General features: G+C 36.9%; 1 protein-coding gene across 2 annotated transcripts in view; it reads right to left on the reverse strand.

Moving 5' to 3' along the window:
* The window catches only part of csf1rb (colony stimulating factor 1 receptor, b), a 49,142-nt gene extending 37,675 nt beyond the window's left edge, over positions 1-11,467 (reverse strand). For both annotated transcript variants that reach the window (XM_082141251.1, XM_082141250.1), the window contains exon 1: positions 11,301-11,467. In XM_082141251.1, the coding sequence (XP_081997377.1) occupies positions 11,301-11,463 (163 nt within the window). In that variant the 5' untranslated portion in view covers positions 11,464-11,467. The remainder of the gene's footprint in view (positions 1-11,300) is intronic.
* Between the last annotated feature and the right edge of the window lie 2,550 nt (positions 11,468-14,017).

The following is a 14,017-nucleotide window of genomic DNA, read 5'->3' on the forward strand; positions in this document are numbered from 1 at the left end:
TCTTTATATAATTACATCACTTCTGTTCTGTCACAGGCTGTGTGTGACACAGGGGATCTTTGTCATTAATGTTACTGCATTAAGACACAATGTACAGAGGACTTCTTAAATGTATTCAGTGTTTTTCCTTCTTTAAAACAAGGTGTTTTCCCCAAATATCCTGTGCTGGAACTGATTTGTTAATATCAGTCTGTGTTCTGTATTTTGCTTAATATATTTATGGTTTTCATGCATTTTGTTCTTTTGGGACAGTGAAAAATAAAATTGCGACAACAATTTACAATATTTAATTGGACCAAAAATGTTTTCCATTGGCTCAGCATATTATTTCTGATTGAGTTATTGTTAAGACACTTTTCGAGTTGGAGAGGTCTGAATTATTATTATACATTTTTTTTTTTTTTAAAGTGAGCTGAGAGTCAGATCCGAACATTCTCTGGGAAGAAAATGGGATGAAAAAGATCTGAGATGTACGTAGGAGCAATCCCATTTCAAATCAACTCTATATTGAACAGGTAAGCAATGAGGAGATGCTAACACAGAAAAAAGAGCAGAGAACCCCCAAAAAAGTGAAAAAAATAAAGTATAGAAATATGTTAAATGCTGTGCATTGGTAAAACAGTGAGATTGATTTATTCAATGATTCCTGATGCCAAATAAAGTTATCATCAATAGCTTGTTTATTGTCATCATGCCATTTAAGTCTGTAACACATGCGACAGGTTACAGGTAAAGTTAGATCAACCATAACACACACACACAAAACAAAATCAATCCAGAAACTTTCAAGTGTGACATGTTATGATGGAGTAATGCAAAAACACAAGATTATATTCACAGTAGTCCACATTTGAAGTTGATCAAAGTTGTCCTAAGACAAGAACGGGTATTGTTCAAAATTCATGTGTAACTTTGATGAAAGGTTTTGATCCACTTCAAATGTTGACTACTGTATACCAACAAAATGATATGCACTTCATTACATTTATTGATTAGGATGTCAGGTCGTTTTAGCTATAGATTATCGTGACGTTTTAGCGTGCCTTTCTGTTAGTACAAGTATAATATGTCATCAGAATGCTTTTAATGCGGTTTGTCCCGCGTGTTTACTGGCTCTGTCTCTTGAGTGCCTCCTGCATCATGGTGGCGATGCGGGACGTTTGCAAGAGAAGAGCCTGATGGTTCTCCACAAGGAGGCTCTGAAGACGGGCCATGCTCTGCAGGTGAGTGATCTCCTGTTCACCCCGGTCGCTGGCGAGCCGCAGGACCTTCAGCACCTCCACCTGAACGCTGGCCGCCTCCTTGTTCTCCTGCACCAGCTGATTCAGGCCCTTCACCATCTCCCCCAGCCAGCCCCTGCTCTCCTGCTCCTCCTGAATGAGCTGAGCGAGAGAAAGCTTCAGCTCGTCCAGGCCACAACACGCCGGGGACGCCGGGGGCGCCAGGGGGGGGGGCGAGCTCTCATCCACATCACTCACTGTCATATCAGTTAGCTCTTCATTTGCTAAAGGGAGCACACATACAGTAAGCTGCAAAATTTCCCCACAAACAAGTTATAGAATTATATGTCACACTCTAAAAATGCCCAACTTTGGGTCAAATATGGACAAAACCAGATGTTTGGTTAAATTTAGTTTTTTGTTTTTTTTAACCCAACGTTTGGGTTTGTCTATATTTGACCCAGAGTTGGGTTAAAACAACCCAGCATTTTTTAAAACTGACCCACTGCCCTGAAACCCTAATCAAAAACACCTGAGCATGATCATCAAGGACTTCAGAGTTACTGAACTCTATAAAATGCTGGGTTGTTTCGACACAACTTTGGGTCAAATATGGACAAAACCAGACGTTTGGTTACATTTTTAAATTACATTTTTTAACCCAACATTTGGGTTTGTCTATATTTGACCCAAATTTGGGTTAAAACAACCCAGCATTTTTTAGAGTTTACTGAACCTGTAATGTAATGTGAAGTCCTTGCTTATCTTGCTCAGGTACCTGTAATTTAATGTAATAATTCTATAGAATTCTAAAATGCTGGGTTGTTTCAACCCAACTTTGGGTCAAATATGTACAAACCCAACTGTTGGGTTAAAAAAAATTATTTAAAAAATGTAACCCAACGGCAGGGTTTGTTCATATTTGACCCAAATTTGGGTCGAAACAACCCAGCATTTTTTAGATTGTAGAATTATTACATTAAATTATAGGTACCTGAGCAAGACTTCACATTACATTACAGGTTCAGTACACTCTAAAAAATGCTGGGTTGTTTCAACCCAAGTTTGGGTCAAATATGAACAAACCCTGCCGTTGGGCTGATTAGTTCTTCATTTGCTAAAGGGAGCACACATACAGTAAGCTACAAAATTTCCCCACAAACAAGTTATAGAATTATATGTCACACTCTAAAAATGCCCAACTCTGGGTCAAATATGGACAAAACCAGCTATTGGGTTACATTTTTAAATTTCATTTTTTAACCCAACGTTTGGGTTTGTCTATATTTGACCCAAAGTTGGGTTAAAACAAACCAGCGTTATTTAAAACTGACCCACTGCCCTGAAACCCTAATCAAAAACACCTGAGCATGATCATCAAGGACTTCAGAGTTACTGAACTTTATAAAATGCTGGGTTGTTTCGACACAACTTTGGGTCAAATATGGACAAAACCAGACGTTTGGTTACATTTTTAAATTACATTTTTTAACCCAACATTTGGGTTTGTCTATATTTGACCCAAAGTTGGGTTAAAACATCCCAGCATTTTTTAGCGTGTACTGAACCTGTAATGTAATGTGAAGTCCTTGCTTATCTTGCTCAGGTACCTGTAATTTAATGTAATAATTCTATAGAATTATAAAATGCTGGGTTGTTTCAACCCAACTTTGGGTCAAAGATGGACAAACCCAACCGTTTGGTAAAATTTTTAAACTACATTTTTTTAACCCAACGTTTGGGTTTGTCTATGTTTGACCCAAAGTTGGGTTAAAACAACCCAGCATTTTTTAAAACTGACCCACTGCCCTGAAACCCGAATCAAAAACACCTGAGCACAATCATCAAGGACTTCAGAGTTACTGAACTCTATAAAATGCTGGGTTGTTTCAACACAACTTTGGGTCATATATGGACAAACCCAACCGTTGGGTTAAAAAATGTAATTTAAAAATTTAACCCAACGACAGGGTTTATCCATATTTGACTCAAATTTGGGTCGAAACAACCCAGCATTTTTTAGAGTGTAGAATTACTACATTAAATGACAGGTACCTGAGCAAGACTTCACATTACATTGCAGGTTCAGTACACTCTAAAACCTTAAGTTTGGGTCGAATATGAACAAACCCTGCCGTTCTTCATTTGCTAAAGGGAGCACACATATAGTAAGCTGCAAAATTTCCCCACTGACAAGTACTGTAAAAGGTTATTGTTGGTGTAACTTAAAAAAGTAAGTAACCTGCTGGTTGCCTTAAAATTTTAAGCTCATTGAAGTTAAAAAAAATTAAGTAATGCAATGAAGAAGATTGGTTTAATCAACAGAATCTCGAAATATGATGTTATCTGAACCACATAAATGATCTAAGTTGATTTAACAAGACAACATTTTTTTTGACAACAAATCATGAAAATGTTTTTCTGCAGTGTGTCCTATATGTAGGTTTCCTCACCACTGCCCTAAAAACCCTAATCACAAACACCTGAGCAACGGCTTCAGAGTCGCTACACTGCAAACTAACATTTGCATGATTTGTTGTCCAAAATTGTTTTGTTTTGTCAAATCAACTTGGATAATTTATGTGGTTCAGAGAACATAATACGGTAACACTTTACAATAAGGTTCATTAGTTAACATTAGCTCACTAACATGAACTAACAATGAGCAATACATTAGTTACTGTATTTGTTAATCTTTGTTAATGTTAGTTAATCAAATATCGTTTATTGTTTGTTCATGTATTGCACACAGTGGATTGACTAATGTTTATCAAGATTTAAATAATGCATTAGTAAATGTTGAAATTAACATTAACAAAGATTAAAAATGCTATTGAAGTATTGCTCTCTCTTAGTTCATGTTAATTAATGTAGTTATTAATGTTTATGTAGTTTATGTAATATTAATGTAGTTAATTAATGAACCTGATTGTAAAGTGTTACCCTTGAGTTTCTGTTGATTAAACCAATCTCCCTCAATGTATTACCTCAATTTTTGAATTTCAATAAACTTAAAAAATTTAAGGCAACCAGGTTACTTACTTCTCTTAAGTTAAAACAACAATAACTTTTTATAGTGTATAATTATTACATTAAATTACAGATACGGTGAGTTCGATCTGGCTTTGAGCTCAACTCTGCCGGGCCGGATTTGAGGAACCCTTCATATATACAGTCAAGATACCAGATATAATTTTTTATATTGTTTCACTAGTGTGTGCAGGACAATATAGTTCATTTATGTAAGTGAGGAGAGCAAAATAAACTGTGACATATTATACCCAAATATTCTTCATACAGCAGTGACATTTATACAAATTTGGGACCAAATATGATTGGGACACTTTGAGCTGATCATGTTTTGCTGAAGTGTTTTGTCTTTAATTGCTAATGCTCTTTTTACACACAGACTGAACACAATGAAGCATTGTTTGGTGATTGGTTGAGCTAAACTGGTATTATCTAATTGTGTAGTTAAATTTAACAGCTGACAGATATTCAACATAATTCATGTGTGAGACAGTCTAACAGAAGGACGGACAAAACCAGTCAAATATCAACTGAGTTCTGCTCATATTTTATTACCATTTTCTAAACTATAGCGAATAAACTGTGATAATGTGAGAAATGTTGAAGGAGTCTGAATACATTTAATTTTGACTATTAATGAAGTTTATAAAATGATTTGTTAGTTGACATGTTTGGTGGTTTGACATGGTACACTTCATCTCAGACTAAACTCTACTCAGTTTAATGACCTCGTATTAATTGAAAGACTACATGGATTGCTTTAAACTTTCATTTAAATTTTTTTAAAAATTTAAATGCAGGAGCATTTAAATAATCCAGTGAAGGCAAAAAGATGCTTAAAAATGCAAAACATTTTCCAGTAAAATATGTAAACCTTAAAAATTCAGTTTTTTGTTGTAAATGTTTTTTGTTTTTTCTGCATAAACCAGTTTATTCTCAAAACAAGACAAAATTATGGTAACGGGTGAGAAACAACGCAAAGTTCATAATCTTTCATCAAAATGACATTTCTTCTCTTCCCCGATGATGTGTTTACAACCTGTCACTAGTTATGTTTCCATCCACCAGTTTTAATGCGTTTACTGTGTTTCGTCTGTCGCTCGGAGACACACTCGTTTATGATGGAAGAAGAGCCACGATGGCAGATTTTGGCCGATTGCGGATATTTCGCCTCAATTTCCCAGCAAGTGACGATTTTGTTCTCTTGAACACACGAGGTGGAAACCCAGACAGAAACATAGTGTCGGCCCAGGAGCCTCATTTATAACCGTTGCGTTCGCACACACAGGCCCTGAGAGAGGCGTAGGCCTACGCCACTTCCGACGCATAAGTTGTGATTTATAGAAACAAACTTGGGGAAAATGTGTGCAACTGCACGCAAACTCTGATCATGCGTACGAACGTTTTGGAGATGGAGCAGTTTGGCGACACCGATGGTGAGCTGGAGTTAAATGTCTTTTTGGTCACTTTTAGACAGAAAATCTAAAGAAAATGAAACATATACAGAAAGATAATGCAAATATAATTTCACTCACCAAGCCTGTCACTTGAAGCAAACATCCATCCCTTCTTAAATGTCCGCGCCAGCGAGCGCATTGGGCCGTTTAGTGAAACTGACGCAAACAGTTTAAATAAATAAAATAATGATTTAAACTATGTTTTACTTCTGATATAAACATTTAGATTAAATATGCCATTCAAATGAATGGAGTTAAACATGAAATAATTACTGAGAAGTTACAAAAAAATGTAGCCTATATTCAATCAATAGAAATATTTGTTGTGGATGCGATGTTTTTGAACACTTTTCCTGTGATGTGCTGTGTTTTAATGTTTGAACCACAGATATAATTGCTTATCATGATAAATAATACCAGATTATCTGGGAAAATAGTTTCGTGTGCAAGGTGCAAATAATGCCCAAGGCCGATCTGTTTCCATTAAAAATATAAATCAATTAAAAATACAATTCGGCCAGTGGAAAAGATTGAGAAAAACTTTCTCTGAAATGTATTTTACACTATTTGATGTATGTATTCAAAAACAAGGCAAGGATAGGCAACTACATGATAGAGACCGGGGATGGTTGTAACACGGGTCAGTTGTAACAATTCCAATCTGTCCAATCAGGAACTAGTTACAAATCACCTGATTCACTTCGCACATCCTCAGTTTAGTTCTTATTCCACATGTGATAAAGTAGAGCCCTGTGGCAGACACAGCACATGTTTGAGTGGAAAAAACAATTTTGAGATAAGAAAGTTACTTTTTTTAACTTTTTTTGTTTTTGTTATGGGAATTTCTGCTTTGTAGTTAAACTCCTCAAACTTTTATTATGTTTATTGTGTGTCTGTGTAGATATTTTCCATGCAAGTTGTTAGTGCTAATGTTTTGCCTGTTAGCTGTAAGGTGAGCTAGTTCATGGCTACATGACTCTGGGTTAGTTGTAACAACAAGACTCTGGGTTAGTTGTAACAACAATGAAACAAAATTTTATCATGGCCAATACTATAGACTTACAGTGACAACCATGCTTACACAAATAGAATGTTCAAGTGTTCAAGTTCATTTTATTATGGTCAATTACTATGACAGAGAAACAACAGAGTCACACACGCACGCACACTCACACAAACACACACACACACACACACACACACACACACACACACACACACACACACACACACACACACAATGTTCAAGTGTTAAATTTTATTATGGCCATTACTAACACTGGCAGTAACAAACATGCTTACAAACAAGCAATGTTTGTGTTCAAGTTCAATTTATAATGGTCAATTACTATGATTGAGAGTGACAAACACACTGAGACTAAGAGTGATACACACATCAGTTATATTGAAAAGTCAGTGTTGAATAAAAACCTTTCAAAATATTTTTTTTGTCAAAATCCTTATTTCATTATGTTACATATCACCCCGGTGGATATCATAATGTTACATCTCACCCCGGGGTATGTTACAACTAACCCTGACTATGGGGTGAATTGTAACATTTCACTCCTCGTGTTTGAAACTAAACCATGCATTTTCTGTTTGTGTTGCAAAGATAATAGCTATGTCATTTAATAGCAGACACTTGTAACTAGTTTGGATCACATTTTGAACACACTGACTTCAAAGTACTTCAAGCTATAGACAGAAAGGTCAAAATTGTTACAACCATCCCCGGTCTCCCTATTAATGTAATGTGTACCGTTAAACGTTATCACGTGGATGAATAATCATATGCAAATGATATGCAGATGAGGATCTGCATAGTAAAACTAGGCGTTGTAAGCTCCATATATGGTTATTTCGGGGAGGAGACACATGTGAACACAATCTTCTGCTGACTGGGATTTATAAAGTGAATTCTGCGCAGATTCTGGCGTACGAACGGTTTTATAAGTCTGAATATTTTTTGGCGTACGCCATTTTTGGCTTTCGGGCGCACGTACACTTTTAGTAAGGATCCTATGCACAGTTTTATAAATGAGCCCCCTGATCCGGACCGTGTGGAATCCACATGTGCCAGATGTGGGCCGGATCTGGGCCGACACTATGTTGCTGTCTGGGAACGCTGCTTTATTCACAAATGTTTGATGCGATATTCCAATTCTGTGCATAATTTAATTTGCAACATTGAAAGGAAACACATGAGAAAACCACAACCATCTGATCAATTCCCGATGGACAAAATCAGGTCCCGTCCTACATTTGTTCTCGTTCCTAAAGCCGTTTCAATTGGATATGCGTCACAATAAGGGAAACAAGAAACTTCCGGTTCATGCCGACTTTACTTTACCATACTGGAAAACAAAGTCTTATTATCTTTCACAATTTTGCTTCTCAAGAATATTTGTCTTGTTTTAAGGTGTTTAGATATTTTTTACTGGAAAACAAGATAATAATTTAAAAAAAAATTGGAATTTTTATGTATATTTTGTATCTCCTTTTTGTACTGTATGTGTTATATGACCCTGTGTCTGCAATAAAGCTTTAATAAAAAATAAAAAAAAGATTAAAAGCTTTTTGCTCCACAAAAAGAAGACCTTCCTATAGAACAACATGAAATGATTGAAATGATGACAGGATTTTCATATTTTGGAGACTTATATTTCTTTCAGAAAATGTACAGCAGCTAATATGTACATTCAGCGTTCCTTTACACATGCAAACACAGTTCAACATCAGGTCTTGATTGTCATTCTGCATCAACGACATTACCCAGTGCTGGTGAACTGAGGTGGACATCACCAAAAAGTGAAACGTCAGAATGTGGTTTGTGCAAAATTTAAGGCGTGAAATGCGAACTAACGGAAATTGCGAGACACGACTTTGGATCGCAGTTTTTGCAACAACACAGGGGCTTGTCACATTTTGGGGCCCGAGCATTATTTTTATCTTCGGAAAGGGGAAACGAGAGCGAGGCCTGAGATGTCAGTGTGCGCGCGGGGAAATGTCTGAAGCGCAGTAGAAGAGCCCCTCTGATTGGGTCCCTCAGGAAACACATTGCACCGGTGGCCCGTTGCACAGCCACATCCCAGGGGTCTGTTTCCCATTCCCACTTTCACTTCTGCTTTGAGTCGGACAGGACACACCAAAGCTAGACAGGACTGTTACAAAGCTGGCCATCAAAGCCACAAACATCACACACCTGTCTTAAACACACTCTGTTTCCCGTGCGCAGTACACACACACACACACCGCTGACATGATGCACTGCCACATTTAACTAATGCACTGTGGGATTGTTGTGATTGAATGCATATTTTAAGAATTGTTTTGGACAACTGACAGTGTTAAAATTATGGGAAACACTTTTCCTTCATTAATGAATAACTACACAGGAACAAATGAGTAACGCACTATTAACACTACTATTAGAAACTCTGATTAACGAATTAGTAAGTAATAGCGCTCAGTTGAATGTGGTAGTTCACTATTAGCTAATCAATAATACTATTTTTCATACCTCACTAAAGACTATAAGAACTACTATACAAGTTCATAATTAATATTAATAATGCATTATGTATGATATAAGGTAATGGTAACCCATTAGTAATGAATTAAGTGTTACGACATCCTTCTAAAGGAACGAATTATTTGGATCAGTTTCTAAAGTGAAAAGCTTGATAACTCCCTAATATTGGCTGAAGTCATTGTAAGCTTTTGAGGTTTTTGTAAGATTTGGGATAGTAATAACTCAAGTGTTACTACATCTTTCGGAAGGAACTACTAATTATTTGGATTAGTATCTAAAGTGAAGATTATGGAAACACTAGTAATGAGTAAAGTGTTACCAAATCCATCAGAAGGAATTACTAATCAAAATCTTACAGCTTACAATGATTTCAGTTGATATTAGTTATCATGTTTTTCACTTTAGAATACTACTAAAAATGATTAGTAGTTCCTTTGGAAGGATTTAGTAACACTTGAGTCATTACTAGTGGGTTACCGTTAGCTTTTATTATAAATTATGCATTATTCATGTTAATTATGAACCTGTATATAGTAGTTCTCTGGGAGGTATGAAAAATAGTTGTTATTGATAAGCGAATAGTGAACTAATACATTCATCTGAGCGCTATTACTTACTAATGCGTTAATCAGAGTTTCTTGTTAGTTAATCGTAGTTACTAGAATGTTAATAGTGCGTTAGTCATTTGTTCCTGTGTAGTTATTCATTAATGAAGGAACATTATTATAAAGTGTTGCCGTATACATTAATAAAGTACTTACAAATCAGTTGCAAACTATTAGTTTATATATTGTAGTCTCTACATTGTTAATATATTAATATACAACTAGTTAGTTCTTCATGCATTGTCACTGTAATTAACGAAATTATTATTGTTTAATTAGCTCATATGTAAAGAGTTAGATAATGTTTTTATGCTTTGTTAACAACTTATTAAATGTAAACAGTTCTCACTTTAGATTAGGTCGCGGGAAATGGAAAAATGTCAGTTTAAAAATCTGTGGAGAGTCTCGTAAACAAGTGAACCACATATGCCAAAGTGTGTGGTGTGTGGTGTGAGTGTGTGTGCGTGTGTGTGTGTGGGGGGGGGGGCTTAATGTATTTGTAAACATTCTAAGGAACACTGAATATGAATGCAATTAATGTCTAATAAAGGTCGTTTTAAAGCACTTAATTAATGACATTTTTCCTTTTTCCTAAAATCCAAAGTGAGAATATTTACAGTTGATAAGTTGTTAACAAAGCATAAAAAACATTATCTAACTCTTTAAATAGCTAATTAAACAATAAAAATTGTGTTAATTACAGTGACAATGCATGAAGAACTCACTATTTGTAGCTATATAGCCTATTAATATATGAACAATGTAGAGACTTTAATATATTAATATGAGTTAACTATAAACTAATAGTACGTTTATGATTTGTAAGTACTTTATAACTGTATACTTAGTATTTAGTACTTAGTAAGTGTTACCAAATTATGTCTTAAATTGCTCTCAGAAGGAGGGTTACAAATCATAATTCTATCAAAATGTGAAAAAAATTTAATCATTATTTGTTTATGGATCTTTGTATTAATTAGAAATATCTTTTTATTACATTTTAAAGATTTTTTTTTTTAACAAAGTGAGAAATAAAACACAAAATTAGTATAAATTATAGCTTTTTATAAATGTTTATGTTATAAATTGTATATGTTAAAATTTCATTAAAAAAATTAACACAGGATGCTTGGACTTGTTGGAAGAATCATTTTACCAGTATACAGAAATAGAATTAGCCTGAAGTAAACAAACAAACAAACAAATAAGCATTTTAAAATCAAAGTTAAACATCCTTTATTTCTTTTTGCCTTTCACAACTGGACATTAACAGTCTGTTCCCTGCAGGCTAATGCCTTTTGTAAATGAAGCCTTCGTCAGCATGTGTCAGGCTGATGCCATCGCTAAGATTTGATTTCTTGCAGAAGACATAAAGCGTAATTGGGGAGAGGACTGGAGGTCTAATTTTACATATCTATCAATAAAGTTAGTCTAGAGATAAGAATTGACGTACCTTTAGCCATACAAGGCAGTACAGCAATGAAGAGGGTGATAGAGAGCATCCTCCGGTTCATCTTTGTCACTTTAGGTTGGTAAAAACTGTGGTCTGCTGGTCTGAAGCACTGCAGGAAAACTGGCTTAGGTGTGATGACACAATTTACTAAAGCCTCGTGCATTTCAACTTCCTCTCCAGACTGTTGAACTTTGAGTCCACTGAAAAAGCAACTTTTTTTTCTGTGCATCAGATGTAAGATGCATTTCGATGCATTTTCCTTTAAATTAGACATTAGACATAATTCAATAAGACATTGCATTTGTTCAAATTAGAACTGACATTTTAAGAGTGTTTACTATTATGTCATTAAATAAATAAGTAATATCATTATGGCAGTATGGAAGAAGAAATAAGAATAAGAGCAATATTTTAAATTAGTATAAATTAATTTACAACTTTTAAGTTGTTACTATAAGGTCAAAAATGTTAGTCACTAATTCACTGATGAGCACAAAACATTATGACCAGTTACAGGGGAAACAAATATCACTGATCAACACATATTTGTCACGTACTGCTCTGATATACAGTTAGAAGATCTTTAGAAGAGCTTTTATTTGGGATAATCTACAGTTGTAATCCATAAACAGGCACAGGGTTAAAAACACAGGCTAACAATCCAAACATAAAACAAGGACCAAGAAGCACAGGCAAACAAGGGAATCCAAAGAACAGGCAAAAGATCAGAACCATGAAACCGAGAACCAGGGGTCTGTACCATGATGGTAGCTGAACAAACTCAGGGTTGCAGGATTAGTTTCGAGTTGACAAAACCAAACCAATCCAACCAGGCTTTGTTGGTGCCATGATGCTGATCATCAACTTTCTCTGTCAACTCAGGCTTTATCCTGAGTTTAGGAGTTTATGTGTGACATCAGTAGCGAACAGCCAATCACATGCTGCAAGAGTGACACTAAGATTCATTTCTCGCGAGAGAAGAAACACGATTCACTTATTAAATAAAAGTATTAAAATATTAAGAATTTATACAAATTTACACAGCAAGAAGAAAATAGCTGTCAAGCAAATAAGCAAACGTTCCCTGGTGCTATTTAGCAGTTTCAGAAAACAATTCCGCCACAGACCAGGAAAAACCTAGTCTAAAGTCAGTGGCGCGTTCAGATGCTATTTTAAGGGCACAAGCTTGGCCATAATGTAGTGTGTGCACAACACGCATACACTTTGATTCTCTACTCTACACAAACAGCAGTTCCCATTTTTGCAAACCATACATAATTACAAGGAAAAATATTACCACACAAGGGAAATCTGCTAAACCACACTGCTAAAAGCCAAACCACTTTCATGGTGCCTAAAACCCAGGGTTCATTTCAATTCAATTCAATTCAAATTTATTTGTATAGCGCTTTTCAGAATACATATTGTCTCAAAGCAGCTTTACAGAAAGTGCATTTCAGAAATGTACATAGAAAAATACAGTTAGTTAATCATGCATTAATTTAGGGCATAACATATCGCCGGCGTGGGGTCGTCTCCTCACGGGCGTGGGGTCGTCTCCTCACGGGCGTCGAGTCGTCTCCTCACGGGCGTGGGGTCGTCTCCTCACGGGCGTGGGGTCGTCTCCTCACGGGCGTGGGGTCGTCTCCTCACGGGCGTGGGGTCGTCTCCTCACAGGCGTCGAGTCGTCTCCTCATGGGCGTGGGGTCGTCTCCTCACGGGCGTGGAGTCGCCTCCTCACGGGCGTGGAGTCGCCTCCTCACGGGCGTGGAGTCATCTCCTCACGGGCGTCGAGTCGTCTCCTCACGGGCGTGGGGTCGTCTCCTCACGGGCGTCGAGTCGTCTCCTCACGGGCGTCGAGTCGTCTCCTCACGGGCGTGGGGTCGTCTCCTCACGGGCGTCGAGTCGTCTCCTCACGGGCGTGGGGTCGTCTCCTCACGGGCGTCGAGTCGTCTCCTCACGGGCGTGGGGTCGTCTCCTCACGGGCGTCGAGTCGTCTCCTCACGGGCGTGGAGTCATCTCCTCACGGGCGTGGAGTCGCCTCCTCACGGGCGTCGAGTCGTCTCCTAGCGTCAATCTGTTTCAACTGTAGTATAAAAGGTAAGTATTATGTGAATGCTTGGCTAAAGAGATGCGTCTTTAATCTAGTTTTAAACTGGGACAGCGAATCTGAGCCTCGAACAATATCAGGAAGGCCATTCCAGAGTTTAGGAGCTAAATGTGAAAACGCCCTCCCTCCTTTAGTGGTCTTAGATATCCTAGGAATGACCAGAAGCCTCGAATTTAGTGATCTTAAAGAGCGCGATGGATTGTAGGGCGATAGAAGTTCCGTTAAATACCCAGGAGCTAAACCATTTAGGGCTTTATAGGTCATTAGTAATACTTTGTAATTGATACGGAACTTAATAGGTAACCAGTGTAGAGATGATAGAATTGGTGTTATATGATCATATTTTCTTGACCTAGTAAGAACTCTTGCAGCTGCATTTTGGACTAACTGTAGCTTGTTTATTGAGGATGCAGGACAACCAGCAAATAAAGCATTACAGTAATCTAGTCTCGAGGTCATGAATGCATGAACTAACTTTTCAGCATCAGAGACAGATAGCATATTACGTAGCTTAGCAATGTTTCTAAGGTGGAAAAAGGCTGTTCTTGTAACATATGAAATATGATTTTCGAAAGACAAGTTGCGATCTAGTATAACCCCCAGGTAT

This window comes from Leuciscus leuciscus (assembly GCF_965113295.1).
Source record: "Leuciscus leuciscus genome assembly, chromosome: 16".
NCBI classification, from domain to species: Eukaryota; Metazoa; Chordata; class Actinopteri; order Cypriniformes; family Leuciscidae; genus Leuciscus; species Leuciscus leuciscus.